The sequence below is a fragment of the Ylistrum balloti genome, unplaced genomic scaffold (assembly GCF_031769215.1).
Source record: "Ylistrum balloti isolate Yb309-2 unplaced genomic scaffold, AGI_CSIRO_Ybal_v1 Utg370928, whole genome shotgun sequence".
NCBI classification, from domain to species: Eukaryota; Metazoa; Mollusca; class Bivalvia; order Pectinida; family Pectinidae; genus Ylistrum; species Ylistrum balloti.
The window spans coordinates 176,797-202,859 of NW_026782525.1; the positions used below are offsets into that span (position 1 = coordinate 176,797).

The 26,063-nt window shown below is 36.8% G+C and overlaps 1 protein-coding gene across 1 annotated transcript in view; it reads left to right on the forward strand.

Annotated features, from left to right (window-relative positions):
* The first annotated feature begins 5,797 nt into the window (after window positions 1-5,797).
* LOC132559496 (twisted gastrulation protein homolog 1-A-like) overlaps window positions 5,798-26,063 on the forward strand; it is a 31,156-nt gene continuing 10,890 nt past the window's right edge. The window contains exons 1-3 of the mRNA XM_060224123.1: window positions 5,798-5,895; window positions 8,659-8,895; window positions 12,101-12,286. Of these exons, the coding sequence (XP_060080106.1) occupies window positions 8,676-8,895; window positions 12,101-12,286 (406 nt within the window). The 5' untranslated portion in view covers window positions 5,798-5,895; window positions 8,659-8,675. The remainder of the gene's footprint in view (window positions 5,896-8,658; window positions 8,896-12,100; window positions 12,287-26,063) is intronic.

The window sequence follows — 26,063 nt, forward strand, 5'->3', positions numbered from 1 at the left end:
ATCGTAAGAGGGATAGAGGAATTGTAAGAGGGTTTGGAGGATCGTAAGAGGGATAGGGGGATCGTAAGAGGGGTTGGAGGATCGTAAGATGGGTTGGAGGATCGTAAGAGGGATAGGGGAATTGTGAGATGGGTTGGAGGATCGTAAGATGGGTTGGAGGATCGTAAGAGGGTGAGGGGGGTCGTAAGAGGGTGAGGGGAATTGTGAGAGGGTTCGAGGATCGTAAGAGGGATAGGGGAATTGTAAGAGGGATTGGAGGATCGTAAGAGGGATTGGGGAATCGTAAGATGGGTTGGAGGATCGCAAGAGGGATAGGGGAATTGTGAGAGGGGTTGGAGGATCGTAAGAGGGATAGGGGAATTGTGAGAGGGGTTGGAGGATCGTAAGAGGGATAGGGGAATTGTGAGAGGGGTTGGAGGATCGTAAGAGGGATAGGGGAATTGTGAGAGGGGTTGGAGGATCGTAAGAGGGATAGGGGAATTGTGAGAGGGGTTGGAGGATCGTAAGAGGGATAGGGGAATTGTGAGAGGGTTTGGAGGATCGTAAGAGGGATAGGGGGATCGTAAGAGGGGTTGGAGGATCGTAAGATGGGTTGGAGGATCGTAAGAGGGATAGGGGAATTGTGAGATGGGTTGGAGGATCGTAAGATGGGTTGGAGGATTGTAAGAGGGGTTGGAGGATCGTAAGAGGGATAGGGGAATTGTAAGAGGGTTGGGTAAGAGGGATGGGGGATCGTAAGAGGGGTTGGAGGATCGTAAGATGGGTTGGGGGATCGTAAGAGGGATAGGGGAATTGTGAGATGGGTTGGAGGATCGTAAGATGGGTTGGAGGATCGTAAGAGGGAGAGGAGGATCGTAAGATGGGTTGGAGGACCGTAAGAGGGATAGGGGGATCGTAAGATGGGTTGGAGGATCGTAAGAGGGAGAGGGGGATCGAAAGTGGGGTAAGGGGGTCGTAAGAGGGATAGGGGAATAGTAAGAGGGGTTGGAGGATCGCAAGACGGACAGGGGAATTGTAAGAGGGGTTGGAGGATCGCAAGAGGGATAGGGGAATTGTAAGAGGGGTTGGAGGATCGCAAGAGGGATAGGGGAATTGTAAGAGGGGTTGGAGGATTGTAAGAGGGATAGGGGAATTGTAAGAGGGGTTGGAGGATCGTAAGAGGGAGAGGGGGATCGAAAGTGGGGTAGGGGGGTCGTAAGAGGGATAGGGGGATTGTAAGAGGGGTTGGAGGATCGTAAGAGGGATAGGGGAATCGTAAGAGGGGTAGGAGGATCATAATACTTTGCTAGCAAGATGATCGTGTAAAGAATCTAATTATCATATCTACCAAATAACTTCGTACTACTTGAAAAGAAGTGAAGTATGTGGATTTAGAGACAAAAATTAAGATTGTTAAAGCACGTCATATTCCTCAAAAACGTTACATTTTACGCGCCATATTTAGTACTTTTCGTGATGATGTTTACTTGTTCACGTATCTGTTTCAGTACTACAGCTAATCAAAAATACGAAAATTATTAAATATGACACGAAATTTCGTCTAATTGCGTTGAAAGAGGAAGTATCACTGCTTATTCTAGGCGAATCAGTAGAAATCGTCTGATCAAAAAAGCCCCTTAAAAGTTCGTGGTGAATAATATAATGACTGTAGGACTAATAGCATAATTAAACATCAACGATCCGTTATTGTACTCCGTAAATACCTTAATTGACAAATCAGGACTGCCCGGTAAATTCAAATCGTGGATGTACCAACACGGGCTCCTACCACGCCTCACGTGGCCTCTAACCCTGTACGAGGTTACCACTACCACAGTGGAAATCCTGGAAAGGAAAACAAGCAAATGTCTACGACGTTGGCTCGGAGTCCCCCCAAGTTTCACCAGTGTGGGCCTTTACAGCACCACAGGCAAATTACAACTTCCATTATCATCGCTGGTAGAAGAGTTCAAGGTGGCAAAGGTTAGGCTGGTGATGACTGTTAGAGACTCCAAAGATGAGAAGATCCGGAATGCTGGAATTGAGACTCGAACAGGACGCAAGTGGTCAGCAAGCAGTGCGGTACAGGAAGCAGAGAGCAGGCTAAGGCTCAGCGACATCGTTGGGACTACCTGTATAGGCAAACAGGGGTTAGGGTCAACGCGGGTGGAAAGGGGGGGGGGAACAGCAGACACGGCTGGTAGGAGGAAGATGGTTCAAGATAACATCAGGAAGATGGAGGAAGAGATCAGGAAGGTTAAAGCTGTAGAAATGGGAGCACAGGGAGCATGGACCAAATGGGAGACAACGGAAAGACGTATTACATGGGCAGATATCTGGAAGTTGGAACCATGTAGAATCCAGCTCCTCCTGCGATCAGTGTATGATGTCCTACCAATACCTACCAATCTCCACCGATGGGGGATGACGGAAAACCCCAACTGCCCACTGTGTGACCAACCGGGTAACCTGGCCCATGTATTGTCATCGTGCAACACCGCTCTGACCCAGGGGAGATATACATGGAGACACAACAAGGTACTGCGAGAGCTAGCAGACACCCTTGAGAAGGAAAGGCAGAAAAAGAGGAAATGTACCAAACATCAACCGCACATCAACTTTGTAAGATCTGGAGAGACAACCAATAAGAAAGCAGTGCACCAAGGATGGAGCAAACAGTTGGGAGATGCGGGTTGACTTAGGACAAAGACTAGTTTTCCCAGAGGTCGTCCAAACCAACCTTCGTCCAGATATCCTGCTATGGTCACAGCAAGGGAAGAAAATGGTAACGATTGAGCTAACTGTCCCCCGGGAGGATCGATGCCAAGAGGCTCATGAGCGGAAGAAAGGGAAGTACGCCGATCTAGCAGACGACGTGAGAGCAAAAGGATGGAGTGTGTGGGTCTTGCCAGTAGAGATGGGGTGCAGAGGGTTCCCTGCACAGTCCATGTGGAGGATGTTTTCTACACTAGGCATCCAGGGAAGAGACCGAAGGGCAGCTGTTCAACGACTATCAGCAACAGCAGAGAAGTCGTCCAGCTGGCTTTGGTGGAGAAGAGAAGATTTGAGCTGGAAGCCATCCATCGACGGGCAGTGATTTGGCCAATTACTCTCGACTCGCCACCTTGAGGACGTCCCAGGATAGGAGTCGAAACGTCCAGTGAGAGGTGGTCCTGGCTGATGACGTCGATGGTTTCTGCAGTCTAGCGATTGTTTTAAGGTAATTACACGCGGGGATCTTCAGTAATATTTCCGATTCTGCACTGTTTTCTACAAGAGTTATTTCCCTTCCATCATCGCGAAAAAAGATCCTTCTGATTATTTAGTGATGCGATGTTAATGTTGAATACGGTGAGCAAGGAAATGATCGAAAATTCAATAAATTCTTAATAAAATTGACTCCAACATTGATAAAACAATAAAAGAAAACACGAAGAATAAGACAATGTGTTCCGGAAGACGGCACTCCTGTCTGGACGACACCCGACGTGTAATTCTTTCTATTTTTGTCAATCCGAACAAGTAATGTCGCGCCCCTAAATGAGAACAATATTATTTTGCGAAACTACCAGGCACACTAAGCATCATTTTATTGCATATGTGGGTGACGCAGTGGTGTCGCACTCACCGTTTACCCATGAAAGGCGTTCTGGGTTCGATTCTCTAAATGGTCATTAAAATTGTATTAGTTAGATTCACCAATTCCCCTCGTTCTCTGGTTTCCTTCTTTCGGAGAGGGGGTGTTCCCTCATGCTCTGGTTCGGGAGGGGGTGTCCCCTCGTGCTCTGGTTTCCTCCCTCCGCTGGGGGGGGGGGTGTCTCCTCGTGCTCTGGTTTCCTCCCTCTGCGGGGAGGGGGATCTCCTCTTGCTCTGGTTGCCTCCCTCCGCGTTAAGACCCCTCAGGCAAGTACTCCTATCACGGCAAACAAGAGTGATTAATTTGATACTAGCTGAAATAACTTATTTCGCAATAGCCATAAAACTGATAAATGTTGTAATACTTCCAACTTGATTTCGCGCAATGAAATTGAACATTCTCCAGTGAAATCGTTATGACGACTACAAATTACCTCTCCAAATTTTTTCATCAACCTGCATTTCTAGAAACCCAGCGTTGTGTATTTTGAGTATGTCTGTCAGATGTCGAAATCGTGAAATTTGAAACAAGCCTTAGAATGTTGAATCAACGGGAAAAAAAGGAAGAAAACACATTGGGAAAGCGGGAATGTTGCTACCTTGAAGTGGAAAATTCACAACATGGAAATCAAAATGATACAACTTGGTTTAAATGAGATGCATATCTTAATATCATAATAGGGACAAAACATAAGGAGCCAAGGGTCACACACACGCAGGAAAACACTTTTTCTTCTTCATTTTTGATCATGCGAGAGACGATCCGTTTTTATTTTACACGAATTTATGAAACTCTTGATACTTCTGCACAACAGTAAAATATCCGACTTTGGCTAGTTTCAGTAACATCCTGCATACTATGTAATATATTTTATCTAGCATTGTAAGTAGATTAAAATTCAACATGCTATAAATTATCTATGTCTATTTTATATGATTAAACAAATCATAGCGAACTATTTTAGTTGGGATATATGGCAAGTGAAATGTAGAATTTTAGCACAAAAAATGCAAATATCTCCCTTCTCTGTTCTTAGAAAACATATTATTTTGGCGAAAGTTTAATGGAGCCAAAAAGATATATTTCCAAAAGTGGTGGATAAGGCAAAGCCTGTACTGTGGTAATCTGTATGTACATGTTCTGTCATATTTGCCCAACATTTCTTGCAGATAATTTCGTCACAATGCTAACATTATTGACAGATTAGTAGGGTATCCTGGCCTTCGTATCGTCCTTCGGTGACCGGTATACAAGGAAATACTTAATTAATAGTTTCACATACTGCTAGTGTTTTTCTCTTGAGTCTTGGCAAAAGTCATTAGACTGGACAAATACAGGACACCGTGGAAATGGCGCGACATGTTCGGTGTATATTTGTTCTGCAATTGACGAATTCTAATATCCAGTGGTTGGTATATGTTGAACACGAAATGTTTTCTCTGGTAACGAGAAAAATGAAAAACGCATTTTTGCGCATTGTATTTCACCTGTCCCTCTTGGCATAACATTCGTGATGTAGTGTAATACTAAAAAACATTCACATCTGATATCAATATGAAAATTTGTATTGATTTTAAAAGATATGGGTACGAGGGACAAGAAAGGACTTGGTGCCGTTTTATCGGGCCCTTTTCGAAAACACTTATGATAATTTCCACAGCTCCCTGTTCACTGACAAGCATTTCACCCACGTTGGCAGTTTGCGTGTGCCGTCTTATACGGCTGTGACGGAGCAGCCCAGTGACGTCATTTTAAATGGTGTTTGGTGTATCAGGAGAAAGAATTCCTACAATGATATTTTCATTGCTTTCTGTTGTATCAACAAGATTAACACACGGGGAGGTTTTATTTATAGATGTACGCAGAAATTTCTATTCATTTTCGTTTTTATTACCAATGAAAACTTTGCCTATTTTAGATTAATAATTATACATATCTACGCACGTGCAAGATTGTATCATTATTGTATATCCATTTTCGTAGAAATTATTTTTTATGAACGTTGCTGATATTATAATTTGACTAATTAGATGTGGTATCGTCTTCGTTTATAACGATAACGAAAAATCCCGTGGCGAGCCCCTGATCAGATCACGATCAATTACGCGCTTTACAGAAAAGATATTTCGATAGTTCGGTGGATTTGTTTATAAGTGAGCCAGATTTTGTAGGAAGTGAACGAGGGCAGTAGGTACATTTTCTGTGTAGGGAGAAGTGACCGTCACAAAGGAAATCGGAATTTATTTTCTAGTATGTGAATGAGCAGAACAACGAACCAGGTAACAAAGTTTCTGTCGTACGTACACTGGAATGTTGTAGCGTGCCTTTGTATGTGGTATCGGAGGAACAAGAGAAGCGAGTTACTCTTGTGTATTGCAGGACTCCGATTTTCACTGTTCCACAATTTCCCAAAACTTTTCAACTTGATGTTAAAACTCATAGTGTGTAGAATGATGTGATGTATTGATGATTTAGGATCTACTGTTATCTGTTTTTCTGTTTATATTAGTCTGGACTGTATCACTGACCGTGGTGTCGCTAAATTAGTCAATTTCTCATTAAATGACATTTCATCAAGTTTTAAGTTAGATAAAGTAACAGAGTCTTCAATCTGTTAAAAATATCAATAAAAGCAGGTCCATACCGACTCACTTTGGTAGAAAAATAAGTGAAATTGGGTCCATAAATCTTTATTCAGTTTGGAATTTATCATTTATCTTCTTAACAGTTAGCAAATATGAATAACATTTCATCTCTTGATATGTCGAACAAACAGGTTTACGTATCTTGAACAAAATGTCACTCAGCAGATGGAGCATGATTGTTTGCCTTTGGTTGTGTGAATTTATATAGCTGTAGATTACCATACCTGGGTTCAATTCCTGTTGGCTCATGATCAACAGGAATTAGTGTTTTGCCTGTTCTTTTGCTCTCATATGTCTGTAATATAAACACACAACACAGCAGAATTTTCACATGCCTGAAAAGCAAAGAATTTCTTAATGTTGTGAAATTATTTCATATTTAATGATTTGTCATGTGAAGAACTTTCATGTAAATTTTATTTTTTTTTTTTTGTGTGTATTGAAGAATTTTATGACTTGGTTTCGAAAATTGTCATTTTAAAACTACAAAAGTTGAGATTTTTATTGAAGTTGGATTACAACATTAAAACTTAATAAACAAAAGAGAATGTATTAATAATATTATTTTGAATGAAAATATGGAACATCAAAGTCTGCAGATATATTTGGTAATCCTTTTGACTGAATAATTTGTCACAATGTTATTTTTCTCTGTGTGATTTTTACAGCAGTGATGTGAAGAACAATATAATCATGTTAATGTATATGTGTGAGTATAAGTACCCAGAGAGACACAACAATTTACCTATAGCTAGCTAGTGTGAGTCATTCTAACAAAGTCATGTCAGACAAGGTACATGTATGATATAGACAAGTGATGCAGCAAAGCTGATCAATTTACAAAAATAAAGACACAATCCTTCCATAAAGAATTAAAACAGGTGAAATTTATTATAGAGGTTTTGTCTAATTTGTGAATTAAGGATAAACATGAAAATTCTCTATGACAATTATAAGACAACTGTCCAGAATAAAAATTTGCTCGTAAGTGAAATGTAGCTAGTAACGTTTTATATGTTACAATGTCATCAGTTATAGTGACATTTACATCCTAACCACTATAGTATACCACAAGACTTGTTTACGACTGTAGGTGAAGCCCGCCCTAGTCGACAGAATACACACAATGTGTGTGGGAACACATATAGGCCATTATAAAGATGTTGTAACTGTTTCTCATGTCCTCATATCATTACCAGTAGCTACAGGTCTTAGTAATATCAACTGATTTACCATCAGCAAAACTGAGATTGTGTTATATAATGTATTTTGATTAATATGATTTCTTACATTGATTAGTCTACAATATAGCTTCATATTGAATCATCCTTTTGGCCTGAAGTCTTTGTAGTATATTTTGTACTTTAAAACAAAAGAAAGTAAATCTGTAAGAGAAATCTGAAGAAAAAAATTGGAATGAAAGTTAACAGGTAGTAAAGATGAAAAATTCAGGTAAACTACAAAAAATTACATATATATATATACTCAGTGGTAACAAGTATCACAGTGATAAGGCTTAAATTCATATCAAAACTTTACACAATATTTCCAATGAGGTAATGTGTTTGTTATGTAATGTTTTAGTGAATAGCCAAACAATTCCAGCACTGTGTACTGTCTTTATATAGTGACTGGTATTCTCCATTCCAAATCTCGGTAAGAAACACAGAAATTTTTATCGTAGCCTGATGTCTAAACTTGATGTTTAATATGTATATATATAAAAAGCAAGTCTGATATTATAATTGAATTACGAGCTGAAGCCAGACGCAGGTAAGTTATTTTAAGGATGTTTGTCTAGATCCTCCATATATAGTCGCAGCCACTCCGAATTGTTTACTTTTAAGATATAAAATGTATTAAATATTTATTTTATGAAAATTATTATATTTAGTAAAATTCCCAGATTGTGATCACCTACGACTATTTGGATGGTTTGTACTTTGATCCTCACCTGTGGAATGTTCACTAAAACATAAATATCCTCATTAACTTCATTCTGTGTGCAGTCAAGCTTGATCACGTAAGGGTTTGGTCCCTATAGAGCATTGTACAGAAAAATTAATCATACAATGACTTCCGGCACATGAAGGGTTTCTTGAAATTATTATCCTTCTAATATTGGATAGTGGTTTTACTTTAGGATTTCCCTTTTGTAAATGTGTTGAAACGAGATAAAATTATCTGAGTACATTTTCAATTTTCGAAATCTTAGACCAGTCAACCCTGTACTAAGAAGTATCCACATACTGGGTGCTCAAAATTAGTTCAATGCCACAAGAAATGTCCAGTATTCATGATATTATTTGTTTATCTCTTATATGTTCATTCATTCATTCATTCATTCATTCATTCATTCATTCATTCATTCATTTTAGCTTTAATTTCTCTTTTCAGGTGCACCACTGTACAGGATGAAGGGTTGTGCATTATTGTGCGTCACCTTGGTGGCAGTTTTAGGAAGTGTATATATCGTAGATGCTTGTAACGAAGCACTTTGTGGTTCTATTGTGAGCAAATGCATTCTTATAGATGCATGTTCATGTGACTTTGGAAACTTTACCAACTCCAAGTGCCTTAAAAACTGTACACTGTGTTTAAATAGTTTGTTTATGGACTGCTGTGCTTGTGTCGGTAAGTTTGGCCTATCACAGTTACTGAAATAGATATTTATTAACATTATTACTGTATATCATGGACAACTAATGAGCTGTTCATTACAATTTTATTTCATTGCAGTGTTGTTATAAATCATCCTTGAGCCAAAGTTCAGTTTTGATAAAATATTAGTAACAGTGGAACACATCTCACATCCTCAATACTCCAGGAGTTACGATCTCTTCATCCTCGATACTACAGAGGTTACAATCACTACATCCTCAATACTCCAGGAGTTACGATCTCTTCATCCTCGATACTACAGAGGTTACAATCACTACATCCTCAATACTCCAGGAGTTACGATCTCTTCATCCTCGATACTACAGAGGTTACAATCACTACATCCTCGATACTCCAGGGGTTACAATCACTACATCCTCGATACTTCAGGAATAACGATCTCTTCATCCTCGATTCTACAGGAGTTACAATCACTACATCCTCGATACTCCAGGGGTTACAATCACAACATCCTCGATACTCCAGGGGATAAAATCGCTACATCCTCGATGCTCCAGGGGTTACAATCACTACATCCTCGATACTCCAGGGGTTACAATCACTACATCCTCGATACTCCAGGGGTTACAAACACTACATCCTCGATACTCCAGGGGTTACAATCACTACATCCTCGATACTTCAGGAATAACGATCTCTTCATCCTCGATTCTACAGGAGTTACAATCACTACATCCTCGATACTCCAGGGGATAAAATCGCTACATCCTCGATACTCCAGGGGTTACAATCACTACATCCTCGATACTCCAGGGGTTACAATCACTACATCCTCGATACTTCAGGAATAACGATCTCTTCATCCTCGATTCTACAGGAGTTACAATCACTACATCCTCGATACTCCAGGGGTTACAATCACTACATCCTCGATACTCCAGGGGTTACAAACACTGCATCCTCGATACTCCAGGGGTTACAATCACTACATCCTCGATACTCCAGGGGTTACAAACACTGCATCCTCGATACTCCAGGGGTTACAATCACTACATCCTCGATACTTCAGGAATAACGATCTCTTCATCCTCGATTCTACAGGAGTTACAATCACTACATCCTCGATTCTACAGGAGTTACAATCACTACATCCTCGATACTCCAGGGGTTACAACCACTACATCCTCGATATTGCAGGGGTTACAATCACTACATCCTCGATACTACAGGGGTTATGATCACTACATCCTCGATACTACAGGGGTTACAATCACTACATCGATACTCCAGGGGTTACAATCACTACAACCTCGATACTCTAGGGGTTACGATCACTACATCCTGGATACTCCAGGGGTTATAATCACTACATCCTTGATACCCCAGGAGTTAAAAACACTGCATCCTCGATACTCCAGGCGTCCAATGTACAACACTATGTGCACTAGACAAAAAAACAAAAACACTCTGTTTTTGGTTTACATCAATTGAATCTCGAGGTGACATAGCGGTATATTGTAATGTCTTTGATGTACATCAGATGAATATCGAGGTGACATAGTGGTATATTGTAATGTCTTTGATGTACATCAGATGAATATCGAGGTGACATAGCGGTATATTGTAATGTCTTTGATGTACATCAGATGAATATCGAGGTGACATAGCGGTATATTGTAATGTCTTTGATGTACATCAGATGAATATCGAGGTGACATAGTGGTATATTGTAATGTCTTTGATGTACATATGATGAATATCGAGGTGACATAGTGGTATATTGTAATGTCTTTGATGTACATATGATGAATATCGAGGTGACATAGTGGTATATTGTAATGTCTTTGATGTACATCAATTGAATCTCGAGGTGACATAGTGGTATATTGTAATGTCTTTGATGTACATCAATTGAATCTCGAGGTGACATAGCGGTATATTGTAATGTCTTTGATGTACATCAATTGAATCTCGAGGTGACATAGCGGTATATTGTAATGTCTTTGATGTACATCAATTGAATCTCGAGGTGACATAGTGGTATATTGTAATGTCTTTGATGTACATCAGATGAATATCGAGGTGACATAGCGGTATATTGTAATGTCTTTGATGAACATCAGATGAATATCGAGGTGACATAGTGGTATATTGTAATGTCTTTGATGTACATCAGATGAATATCGAGGTGACATAGCGGTATATTGTAATGTCTTTGATGTACATCAGATGAATATCGAGGTGACATAGTGGTATATTGTAATGTCTTTGATGAACATCAGATGAATATCGAGGTGACATAGTGGTATATTGTAATGTCTTTGATGTACATCAGATGAATATCGAGGTGACATAGCGGTATATTGTAATGTCTTTGATGTACATCAATTGAATATCGAGGTGACATAGTGGTATATTGTAATGTCTTTGATGTACATCAGATGAATATCGAGGTGACATAGCGGTATATTGTAATGTCTTTGATGTACATCAGATGAATATCGAGGTGACATAGCGGTATATTGTAATGTCTTTGATGTACATCAGATGAATATCGAGGTGACATAGTGGTATATTGTAATGTCTTTGATGAACATCAGATGAATATCGAGGTGACATAGCAGTATATTGTAATGTCTTTGATGTACATCAGATGAATATCGAGGTGACATAGTGGTATATTGTAATGTCTTTGATGTACATCAGATGAATATCGAGGTGACATAGTGGTATATTGTAATGTCTTTGATGTACATCAGATGAATATCGAGGTGACATAGTGGTATATTGTAATGTCTTTGATGAACATCAGATGAATATCGAGGTGACATAGTGGTATATTGTAATGTCTTTGATGTCTTTGTAATCTTCTCTCCTGAACCAATCATATTACTTTTCTTGTGCCTTCAGTTTTACCATGACATGGGGTGTAGAGAGCAAAAGTGATTGTAACCCTTGGAGTATCAAGGATGATTATGAATATGTACAGTCATAAGCCATTTCTCTGACTATGAGTCAGAATTGTTAACCTCCTTACTATTGGTTTATGGCTTGAATCCAAGTTTGTACCATTATTTCAAAAATAGGTCACTGTGATTCATCTTTATATTATATCTGTGTTCTAAGTTCAAATTCTGTTAAATTTGATTAGCTTAAATATTAGATTTAAGTAAGAGCCATTGTTCGTAACAAGCTTATTGAATTTGTCATGTTACAGGGTTGTGTAAGCCAAAGGACTCTGAGGAAGGGATGGATAACTCCAGTTCTGTTGAGGAACTACGCGATCCACTTCCTGAACTCTTCAATGTTCTTACAGAGGAGGAAGATTTATTAGTTAGATGGAAATCCTTCACATATCCTGCATCAGACGCTAAACCTGTCAAGAATATTCTTCTTATCAAAGGTAAGGAACAGAATTGTTTTAGTTCAGAAAGGCACATGAACAGATTTGATACTAGGACCTGATATAAGATTTGTTTTTTGTGAAGAGAAGTAATATAAGTAGGATGCGGGATCGTGGCATGATAATGCATTTGGTTACAGCATTGGCATACGTAACCTCAGGTAAAGATCCAAGGAGCATACTTTAACACTCCCTACCCATTGCCATTTGTGTTTCTCAGGAAGCTTAAAAACAGACTGTTCTGTACTTATTTTCTGTGAATTAAATGGTTACAATTTGTATTTTTTAATTTTAAGTCAGAAAAATTTTGACATTCTGTGTGTGGTCATGTGAAAATGGCAATATGTTTCCACAATTACCATTTGCTTGCCGACCCAGGTCGCTTATTTTATTCACTATATGAAGAATATATATTCATATTGGTGTTCGTTGACTCCGATATCAGAAAAGTTTATCAGTTACTTGTAACAATATTCATATTTCTAATCTATACATATTCCATCTACTTATTCCCTAAAGTCATTATCCACCCAAATTATAGTCTCTCGTTGTGTAATGAGTATCTGTGTGTGATCAGTATCTATGTGTGATTAGTATCTATGTGTGATTAGTATCTATGTGTGATCAGTATCTATGTGTTATCAGTATCTATGTGTGATGAGTATCTATGTGTGATTAGTATCTATGTGTGATCAGTATCTATGTGTGATCAGTATCTATGTGTTATCAGTATCTATGTGTGATTAGTATCTATGTGTGATCAGTATCTATGTGTGATGAGTATCTATGTGTGATCAGTATCTATGTGTTATTAGTATCTATGTGTGATCAGTATCTATGTGTTATTAGTATCTATGTGTGATCAGTATCTATGTGTTATTAGTATCTATGTGTGATCAGTATCTATGTGTTATTAGTATCTATGTGTGATCAGTATCTATGTGTGATTAGTATCTATGTGTGATTAGTATCTATGTGTGATTAGTATCTATGTGTGATTAGTATCTATGTGTGATCAGTATCTATGTGTAATCAGTATCTGTGTGTGATTAGTATCTATGTGTGATCAGTATCTATGTGTGATTAGTATCTATGTGTGATCAGTATCTATGTGTGATCAGTATCTATGTGTGATTAGTATCTATGTGTGATTAGTATCTATGTGTGATCAGTATCTATGTGTGATCAGTATCTGTGTGTGATCAGTATCTATGTGTGATTAGTATCTATGTGTGATTAGTATCTATGTGTGATTAGTATCTATGTGTGATCAGTATCTATGTGTGATTAGTATCTATGTGTGATCAGTATCTATGTGTGATCAGTATCTATGTGTGATTAGTATCTATGTGTGATCAGTATCTATGTGTGATCAGTATCTGTGTGTGATCAGTATCTATGTGTGATTAGTATCTATGTGTGATTAGTATCTATGTGTGATTAGTATCTATGTGTGATCAGTATCTATGTGTGATCAGTATCTATGTGTGATTAGTATCTATGTGTGATTAGTATCTATGTGTAATGAGTATCTGTGTGTGATTAGTATCTATGTGTGATCAGTATCTATGTGTGATCAGTATCTATGTGTGATCAGTATCTATGTGTGATCAGTATCTATGTGTGATCAGTATCTATGTGTGATTAGTATCTATGTGTGATTAGTATCTATGTGTGATCAGTATCTATGTGTGATCAGTATCTGTGTGTGATCAGTATCTGTGTGTGATCAGTATCTATGTGTGATCAGTATCTATGTGTGATTAGTATCTATGTGTGATGAGTATCTATGTGTAATGAGTATCTATGTGTGATTAGTATCTGTGTGTTATCAGTATCTATGTGTGATTAGTATCTATGTGTTATCAGTATCTATGTGTAATTAGTATCTATGTGTGATCAGTATCTATGTGTTATTAGTATCTATGTGTTATTAGTATCTATGTGTTATTAGTATCTATGTGTGATTAGTATCTATGTGTGATCAGTATCTATGTGTGATTAGTATCTATGTGTGATCAGTATCTATGTGTGATTAGTATCTATGTGTGATTAGTATCTATGTGTGATTAGTATCTATGTGTGATCAGTATCTATGTGTGATCAGTATCTGTGTGTGATCAGTATCTATGTGTGATTAGTATCTATGTGTGATTAGTATCTATGTGTGATTAGTATCTATGTGTGATTAGTATCTATGTGTGATCAGTATCTATGTGTGATTAGTATCTATGTGTGATGAGTATCTATGTGTGATCAGTATCTGTGTGTGATCAGTATCTATGTGTGATTAGTATCTATGTGTGATTAGTATCTATGTGTGATTAGTATCTATGTGTGATCAGTATCTATGTGTGATCAGTATCTGTGTGTGATTAGTATCTATGTGTGATCAGTATCTATGTGTGATCAGTATCTGTGTGTGATCAGTATCTATGTGTGATCAGTATCTATGTGTGATCAGTATCTATGTGTGATCAGTATCTATGTGTGATTAGTATCTATGTGTGATTAGTATCTATGTGTGATCAGTATCTATGTGTGATCAGTATCTGTGTGTGATCAGTATCTGTGTGTGATCAGTATCTATGTGTGATCAGTATCTATGTGTGATCAGTATCTATGTGTGATTAGTATCTATGTGTGATTAGTATCTATGTGTAATGAGTATCTATGTGTGATTAGTATCTGTGTGTTATCAGTATCTATGTGTGATTAGTATCTATGTGTTATCAGTATCTATGTGTAATTAGTATCTATGTGTGATTAGTATCTATGTGTGATCAGTATCTATGTGTTATTAGTATCTATGTGTTATTAGTATCTATGTGTGATTAGTATCTATGTGTGATTAGTATCTATGTGTGATCAGTATCTATGTGTGATTAGTATCTATGTGTGATCAGTATCTATGTGTGATCAGTATCTATGTGTGATTAGTATCTATGTGTGATTAGTATCTATGTGTAATGAGTATCTGTGTGTGATTAGTATCTGTGTGTTATCAGTATCTATGTGTGATTAGTATCTATGTGTGATCAGTATCTATGTGTGATCAGTATCTATGTGTGATTAGTATCTATGTGTGATTAGTATCTATGTGTTATCAGTATCTATGTGTGATTAGTATCTATGTGTTATCAGTATCTATGTGTTATCAGTATGCTGATGTTTCATGAATTCCTGTGTATACTGCCTGAGAAAGTAATTCGTGTGTATCCTGCCAGACAAAGTAATTCCTGTGTATCCTGCCAGACAAAGTAATTCCTATGTATACTGCCAGACAAAGTAATTCGTGTGTATACTGCCAGACAAAGTAATTCGTGTGTATCCTGCCAGACAAAGTAATTCCTGTGTATCCTGCCAGACAAAGTAATTCCTATGTATACTGCCAGACAAAGTAATTCCTATGTATACTGCCAGACAAAGTAATTCCTATGTGTACTGCCAGACAAAGTAATTCATGTGTATACTGCCAGACAAAGTAATTCGTGTGTATACTGCCAGACAAAGTAATTCCTATGTATACTGCCAGACAAAGTAATTCGTGTGTATACTGCCAGACAAAGTAATTCCTATGTATCCTGCCAGACAAAGTAATTCGTGTGTATACTGCCAGACAAAGTAATTCGTGTGTATACTGCCAGACAAAGTAATACGTGTGTATCCTGCCAGACAAAGTAATTCGTGTGTATACTGCCAGACAAAGTAATTCCTATGTATACTGCCAGACAAAGTAATTCCTATGTATACTGCCAGACAAAGTAATTCGTGTGTATACTGCCAGACAAAGTAATTCGTGTATATACTGCCAGACAAAGTAATTCCTATGTATCCTGCCAGACAAAGTAATTCCTATGTATACTGCCAGACAAAGTAATTCCTATGTATACTGCCAGACAAAATAATTCGTGTGTATACTGCCAGACAAAGTAATTCCTATGTATACTGCCAGACAAAATAATTCCTATGTATACTGCCAGACAAAGTAATTCGTGTGTATACTGCCAGACAAAGTAATTCCTATGTATACTGCCAGACAAAGTAATTCGTGTGTATCCTGCCAGACAAAGTAATTCCTGTGTATCCTGCCAGACAAAGTAATTCGTGTGTATACTGCCAGACAAAGTAATTCCTATGTATCCTGCCAGACAAAGTAATTCCTATGTATCCTGCCAGACAAAGTAATTCCTATGTATCCTGCCAGACAAAGTAATTCGTGTGTATACTGCCAGACAAAGTAATTCCTATGTATCCTGCCAGACAAAGTAATTCCTATGTATACTGCCAGACAAAGTAATTCCTATGTATACTGCCAGACAAAGTAATTCCTATGTATCCTGCCAGACAAAGTAATTCGTGTGTATACTGCCAGACAAAGTAATTCGTGTGTATACTGCCAGACAAAGTAATTCTTATGTATCCTGCCAGACAAAGTAATTCGTGTGTATACTGCCAGACAAAGTAATTTGTGTGTATACTGCCAGACAAAGTAATTCCTATGTATCCTGCCAGACAAAGTAATTCCTATGTATCCTGCCAGACAAAGTAATTCCTATGTATCCTGCCAGACAAAGTAATTCCTATGTATCCTGCCAGACAAAGTAATTCCTATGTATCCTGCCAGACAAAGTAATTCCTATGTATCCTGCCAGACAAAGTAATTCGTGTGTATCCTGCCAGACAAAGTAATTCGTGTGTATACTGCCAGACAAAGTAATTCCTATGTATCCTGCCAGACAAAGTAATTCCTATGTATCCTGCCAGACAAAGTAATTCCTATGTATACTGCCAGACAAAGTAATTCCTATGTATACTGCCAGACAAAGTAATTCGTGTGTATCCTACCAGACAAAGTAATTCGTGTGTATACTGCCAGACAAAGTAATTCCTATGTATCCTGCCAGACAAAGTAATTCCTATGTATACTGCCAGACAAAGTAATTTGTGTGTATCCTACCAGACAAAGTAATTCGTGTGTATACTGCCAGACAAAGTAATTCGTGTGTATACTGCCAGACAAAGTAATTCGTGTGTATACAGCCAGACAAAGTAATTTGTGTGTATACTGCCAGAAAAGTAATTCCTATGTATCCTGCCAGACAAAGTAATTCGTGTGTATACTGCCAGACAAAGTGATTCCTATGTATACTGCCAGACAAAGTAATTCCTATGTATCCTGCCAGACAAAGTAATTCCTATGTATACTGCCAGACAAAGTAATTCCTATGTATCCTGCCAGACAAAGTAATTCGTGTGTATACTGCCAGACAAAGTAATTCGTGTTTATACTGCCAGACAAAGTAATTCCTATGTATCCTGCCAGACAAAGTAATTCCTATGTATCCTGCCAGACAAAGTAATTCGTGTGTATACTGCCAGACAAAGTAATTCCTATGTATCCTGCCAGACAAAGTAATTCCTATGTATCCTGCCAGACAAAGTAATTCCTATGTATACTGCCAGACAAAGTAATTCTTATGTATCCTGCCAGACAAAGTAATTCCTATGTATCCTGCCAGACAAAGTAATTCCTATGTATCCTGCCAGACAAAGTAATTCCTATGTATCCTGCCAGACAAAGTAATTCGTGTGTATCCTGCCAGACAAAGTAATTCCTATGTATACTGCCAGACAAAGTAATTCGTGTGTATACTGCCAGACAAAGTAATTCGTGTGTATCCTGCCAGACAAAGTAATTCCTGTGTATCCTGCCAGACAAAGTAATTCCTATGTATACTGCCAGACAAAGTAATTCATGTGTATACTGCCAGACAAAGTAATTCGTGTGTATACTGCCAGACAAAGTAATTCCTATGTATACTGCCAGACAAAGTAATTCGTGTGTATACTGCCAGACAAAGTAATTCCTATGTATCCTGCCAGACAAAGTAATTCGTGTGTATACTGCCAGACAAAGTAATTCGTGTGTATACTGCCAGACAAAGTAATTCTTATGTATCCTGCCAGACAAAGTAATTCGTGTGTATACTGCCAGACAAAGTAATTCCTATGTATACTGCCAGACAAAGTAATTCCTATGTATACTGCCAGACAAAGTAATTCGTGTGTATACTGCCAGACAAAGTAATTCGTGTATATACTGCCAGACAAAGTAATTCCTATGTATCCTGCAAGACAAAGTAATTCCTATGTATACTGCCAGACAAAGTAATTCCTATGTATACTGCCAGACAAAGTAATGCGTGTGTATACTGCCAGACAAAGTAATTCGTGTGTATACTGCCAGACAAAGTAATTCATGTGTATCCTGCCAGACAAAGTAATTCCTATGTATACTGCCAGACAAAGTAATTCATGTGTATCCTGCCAGACAAAGTAATTCCTATGTATACTGCCAGACAAAGTAATTCGTGTGTATACTGCCAGACAAAGTAATTCGTGTGTATACTGCCAGACAAAGTAATTCCTATGTATACTGCCAGACAAAGTAATTCGTGTGTATCCTGCCAGACATTTTGTGTTGCTAAAATTTCCTAAGACCAATGAAATAATAGTGAGATTCTTTTTTGTCACTTGTTATGATTTTCCATCGAATTAGTTTGGTAGTGTTGATTTCACCAGTTACCTAGACTACCTGGAATATTTCCATATGTTATATAAAGTGATGGATACAATTCCCAGGGACCTGATAGTGCTGGTATAGTATACCACTACACCTTGTTCGACCAGGTGTACACAGGCCTGCAGTTTTAGCACTTGTTATAGACCAGACACTCACACAGCAATTTTACGTTTTAACCTTTACTGAGTAACTTCCGCCCATTCCCTTGATTGTTTTAACTGATACATGCATTCCTACTTGTACAGCGATTCAGACATGGTGCCGTCAATTTAGAAATAAGCCCTCAGGATATTGGGTGTCTGTAAAGTTTCAGCTACTTCTCAAAAGGAATGTTTCAATATTTCAAATGTTCTTTCCTTAAAAAAAAGCATTAAATGTTTGTTTTTACATCCCCAATCACTTTTCAGTATCCAACAATGTGCTTTTTAAATGTAAAGGTGTTGTGTATCATTTTTGACTGGCTTTTCTGATCTGTGTGAACAAGAGCCAATTAGTTTATCATTGAATATCAATGACCAGTTATCTATATATATGACTAGGTAATTGCTTACGTTCAGGTCTTCATCACACTACTGTTATGTCTATGTGGACAGAGAAAATAGAAACTAAAATCTAAAGAGTTTTTGTTAATACTTCTAAACCAATATATCTGAACGGGGCACAGTGATACCTGGAGATACTGTCTCCATGGTTACTGTCTGTATCACACACTCCAGTTCAAGTTGCAGCTGCTGTTTGTCGTTTACATGTAACTTGATTTACCTCTTCATCAGCAACAAACTTTCACCTATGTCCTCTTCTATTCCGATTAGTCTCCATGTCTGTTATCTATATATCTACATCAAGTTATCCAAATAGCATAATATAGTGGATACTGACAACCACGGTATACTGTTGTATTAAACATCAATAAATATGGGTAGGCTTATTATCAGACATGGGCTTATTACCAGACATGGGCTTATTACCAGACATGGATTTATTATCAGACATGGGCTTATTACCAGACATGAGTTTATTATCAGACATGGATTTATTATCAGGCATGGGCTTATTACCAGACATGAGTTTATTATCAGACATGGATTTATTATCAGGCATGGGCTTATTACCAGACATGAGTTTATTATCAGACATGGATTTATTATCAGGCATGGGCTTATTACCAGACATGAGTTTATTATCAGACATGGATTTATTATCAGGCATGGGCTTATTACCAGACATGGGCTAATGGACATATTGATGGATATATATAAACAAGAAGAGACTACAGTAAACTATTTGCTGAACAGTCAGCTCAGAAATTGTGTCATTTAATTTAATTTTTAGATGATTTATTCTTTAGAAACATATTATAAAGCCGAGGTATAAATACCACATGGTATACAGTGACTGTTGATTCTGTAGATATTGGAGTCTTAGGACTGGATCACTTACAACTTCTAACTTTATCTCTTTATGTTCTGGACTTGCCTGAAAAACTTCAGCCCATAGTTATAGTGTTGATGGTAAGTTTGGTATTTCCAGTTATTTTTGTTAGTCATACACTGTACAATTTTGTGGCCTAATAGAATTTGTGTCAAGGTGTACACCACCATGTCCTAACTAAAGTATCAGATTTTAGGATAAACTTTCTTTGATGTTTTAAAGTTTGATTTGAATTGATTAGAACAAGAATACTATTGTATCTATAGTGACTAGCGGCCAAAAGATAGCAAACCCACAGATCTCTTGGTGAGGATAATATGCTGGCTCTCTACTACAGCATTAAACCTGATACCACACAGGTGTTCAAGATCAGTGCCTGACTTACCTGTACAGGTGTGGTGAATTATAGTATCTGGTATCTTTAAGTGGATATCGTGAGCCATGAATGGGTAATCAGACAAAACATTTACCTGTGTCTTTAATGATGTTTTATTGTCCTTTTTGTGTCAGTGTTTTCTTGTTATAAAGATTGAATTTTGTGCTAAAATGATGTTTATCATTACATTATAATGTACCAGGTTGTTGAGTTAATAAGTTCTTGTGCATTTAGAATATAATATTAATAAGAAAGTGATATGATGACAAGGTTACAAATTATATATTGTACATAATCATATACTGTTAACATGGTTTTTTAAAAAAGTTTTAGGATAAGTCATCACTCAACGTCATTAAGACATCATGGTCAGTAAAATGTGACCCAGTTAAGGACAAGTTGGATGGTTACTACAACATAATAGAAATGCTGTAGTCTGAGACTTTATCTAGAAGTTGGTGGTCCTGGGTTCAAATACCAAATCTGTATCTTTATGATATATATATATATATTTTTTTTAGATTTCATTAAATAAATTGAAATTTGTTTCTATTCATAAAATGTTTTATTTACAAAAATTGTCCTGGTGTACATGTACAGTGTCATGAAGTAAGTGATTTTCATTTTGAATTTTTAAGGTAGCTGACTCGGCATCGTCATTGTATACTCAACTTTATTTTGTTTGATCACTTTATTTAAAGATGTGAATTAGTTCTGCACACAACAAAAAAACCATATTTATTGTAAATGTGAATCAGTTCTGCACACAACAAAAAACCATATTTATTGTAAATGTGAATCAGTTCTGCACACAACAAAAAACCATATTTATTGTAAATGTGAATCAGTTCTGCACACAACAAAAAAACATATTTATTGTAAATGTGAATCAGTTCTGCCCACAACAAAAAAAAAACATATCTATTGTAAATGTGAATCAGTTCTGCACACAACAACAAAAACTCCATATTTATTGTAAATGTGAATCAGTTCTGCACACAACAAAAAAACCATATTTATTGTAAATGTGAATCAGTTCTGCACACAACAAAAAAAACATATTTATTGTAAATGTGAATCAGTTCTGCCCACAACAAAAAAACCATATTTATTGTAAATGTGAATCAGTTCTGCCCACAACAAAAAAAAAACATATCTATTGTAAATGTGAATCAGTTCTGCACACAACAACAAAAACTCCATATTTATTGTAAATGTGAATCAGTTCTGCACACAACAAAAAAACCATATTTATTGTAAATGTGAATCAGTTCTGCACACAACAAAAAAAACATATTTATTGTAAATGTGAATCAGTTCTGCCCACAACAAAAAAACCATATTTATTGTAAATGTGAATCAGTTCTGCCCACAACAAAAAAAAAACATATCTATTGTAAATGTGAATCAGTTCTGCACACAACAACAAAAACTCCATATTTATTGTAAATGTGAATCAGTTCTGCACACAACAAAAAAACCATATTTATTGTAAATGTGAATCAGTTCTGCACACAACAAAAAAACCATATTTATTGTAAATGTGAATCAGTTCTGCACACAACAAAAAAACCATATTTATTGTAAATGTGAATCAGTTCTGCACACAACAAAAAAACCATATTTATTGTAAATGTGAATCAGTTCTGCACACAACAAAAAAAACATATTTATTGTAAATGTGAATCAGTTCTGCCCACAACAAAAAAACCATATTTATTGTAAATGTGAATCAGTTCTGCACACAACAAAAAAAACATATTTATTGTAAATGTGAATCAGTTCTGCCCACAACAAAAAACCATATTTATTGTAAATGTGAATCAGTTCTGCACACAACAAAAAAACCATATTTATTGTAAATGTGAATCAGTTCTGCACACAACAAAAAAAACATATTTATTGTAAATGTGAATCAGTTCTGCACACAACAAAAAAAACATATTTATTGTAAATGTGAATCAGTTCTGCCCACAACAAAAAACCATATTTATTGTAAATGTGAATCAGTTCTGCACACAACAAAAAAACCATATTTATTGTAAATGTGAATCAGTTCTGCACACAACAAAAAAACCATATTTATTGTAAATGTGAATCAGTTCTGCACACAACAAAAAAAACATATTTATTGTAAATGTGAATCAGTTCTGCCCACAACAAAAAAAAACATATTTATTGTAAATGTGAATCAGTTCTGCACACAACAACAAAAACTCCATATTTATTGTACTAACTGGTGTAGTATGTCTGAGGCATTTTTCCAGTAAGAAGTCCACCAATATTTCTTGTTCTATAGTAGAATTGCATTTAATCTCCCCCCCCCCCCCCCCCCCCCCCCCCCCCCCGACCTTGGCCATTGCATTAACTACCTGGGTTTATTACTGACTAAATACAGAAGAATAACGATGGAATGCTAGGAACAAATTCAATAATGAATTCATTTAACAAATTCATTATACTTTGACACCAGTGTATGTTTATCATAAAACTCCTACTTCTGAAAAGCAAGTGACCTAAATTATCATATTAATTTAATGAGAAACAAGACTGATTTATGATGTCATAATAATGCTATTGCTGGTGTGTTTTTATCTTTATGACAAGGGTGTATGACATTACACAGGAGGCTAGTTATGTGAGAAAATATATTTCTATGTTAAGTTTGGTGTCAGAAATGGATTTTTGATATGTCAAAGTGCTCTGTCATGTGACATCATCACATACATGGTACAAAACGGAAAAAAAGGCAAAAAACAAATGAGATGAGTAATTGAAAGACCTGGACCTCTGTCATCGAGTTGTATTCGAGAAACATGACAGTTGTTAGGATCACTGAGCCAGAAATTCATAATTTATAAATAACCTTTAAAAATTGAGATTTCTCTAATGTCAAACAGTTTTAATCGTTGTTGAAATCTTAATTTGACAGACACACAATGAAAGGTAAGATATTTAGAATGAGACTTTTAAACTTTGAAAAGACGTTTTTCAAGTCAAACACCCTTAATCTAATGGAGGGGAGAACGTAGATTTCAGCAGCGATAGCTTTTGAAAAACAGATTTTAATCTGTGAACTGTAATACCGGTTTTTCTTCTTTATTCGTTCTTAACTACATTATGTAACTAAATTTTCGACAATAGTTTAAGCAATAGTGGATGTGAATTCTGTAAAATTGTATGGATGAGAAGTTTGGCTCGACTCCAGAGACTGGTAGACACAGGTGTGTGTGCCTCTGCTCTCAAATCCCAACAAACTGAGGCAGAGGGGAAAGAGGCTCCCCACAGGGAAACTACAGTATCAGACTTTGTAATGTTAACTGTAAAATTGTCTAATTGTCTTTGTAAAATTTAATGAACTCATCGTCACATTGCATTACTTAAATTTTGTACAGAACAGCTAAAATAAAATCGTCATAGAGAATTTGAAGTTAGTCAGTGAAATCCCATCACTATTATCTGTGTTTACAAAGTATCTTGTGTCAGATGATGAACAATGTCATCAACTGCTGGGGTATGTTTGTATTGTAGCAGAACAGTTGTTTGGGTACTCAGCACACACCCACACCCCCACCCCCTCCCACACCCTCCACTCTCCCCTTTAAACAGGTGCCCCAGTACCTCATATTGAACTTTCGACTGTACAATGACAGACCTGCTGACTTAACACTTGTGCAGGTGTTAGATATTTACGAGCAGTCAGTGGTTTACATGTGCAGCTTATGAATGACATATCCTGCTTGTCATTACCAGTATATATAGGTGTATATATAGATACATAATATCCTACACTCTCTGTCCTAGATGTTTGTCAGTGACAGAAAAAAAAATCATTAGAATTTAATTTAAGAGTTATAAACAATTAAATCACTTGTATAGGGTAGTGAATAGTGACATGAGGTAAAAAAAAAAGCATTTCTTCCTTGTGAAAGTTCCTTTACCTGTAACAAGAGATAAACAACATTTCTCTCCTGTGAAGGGAACTTCACAGTTAACTATTAGGAGAAATAAACAGCATTTATCTCCTGTGAAGGGAACTTCACAACTATTAGGAGAGATAAACAGCATTTATCTCCTGTGAAGGGAACTTCACAACTATTAGGAGAAATAAACAGCATTTATCTCCTGTGAAGGGAACTTCACAACTATTAGGAGAGATAAACAGCATTTATCTCCTGTGAAGGGAACTTCACAACTATTAGGAGAGATAAACAGCATTTATCTCCTGTGAAGGGAACTTCACAACTATTAGGAGAGATAAACAGCATTTATCTCCTGTGAAGGGAACTTCACAACTATTAGGAGAAATAAACAGCATTTATCTCCTGTGAAGGGAACTTCACAACTATTAAGAGAGATAAACAGCATTTATCTCCTGTGAAGGGAACTTCACAACTATTAGGAGAGATAAACAGCATTTATCTCCTGTGAAGGGAACTTCACAACTATTAGGAGAAATAAACAGCATTTATCTCCTGTGAAGGGAACTTCACAACTATTAGGAGAGATAAACAGCATTTATCTCCTGTAAAAGTTCCTTTACCTGTAACAAGAGATAAACAACATTTCTCTCCTGTGAAGGGAACTTCACAGTTAACTATTAGGAGAAATAAACAGCATTTATCTCCTGTGAAGGGAACTTCACAACTATTAGGAGAGATAAACAGCATTTATCTCCTGTAAAAGTTCCTTTACCTGTAACAAGAGATAAACAACATTTCTCTCCTGTGAAGGGAACTTCACAGTTAACTATTAGGAGAAATAAACAGCATTTATCTCCTGTGAAGGGAACTTCACAACTATTAGGAGAGATAAACAGCATTTATCTCCTGTGAAGGGAACTTCACAACTATTAGGAGAAATAAACAGCATTTATCTCCTGTGAAGGGAACTTCACAACTATTAGGAGAGATAAACAGCATTTATCTCCTGTGAAGGGAACTTCACAACTATTAGGAGAAATAAACAGCATTTATCTCCTGTGAAGGGAACTTCACAGTTAACTATTAGGAGAAATAAACAGCATTTATCTCCTGTGAAGGGAACTTCACAACTATTAGGAGAGATAAACAGCATTTATCTCCTGTAAAAGTTCCTTTACCTGTAACAAGAGATAAACAACATTTCTCTCCTGTGAAGGGAACTTCACAGTTAACTATTAGGAGAAATAAACAGCATTTATCTCCTGTGAAGGGAACTTCACAACTATTAGGAGAGATAAACAGCATTTATCTCCTGTGAAGGGAACTTCACAACTATTAGGAGAAATAAACAGCATTTATCTCCTGTGAAGGGAACTTCACAACTATTAGGAGAGATAAACAGCATTTATCTCCTGTGAAGGGAACTTCACAACTATTAGGAGAAATAAACAGCATTTATCT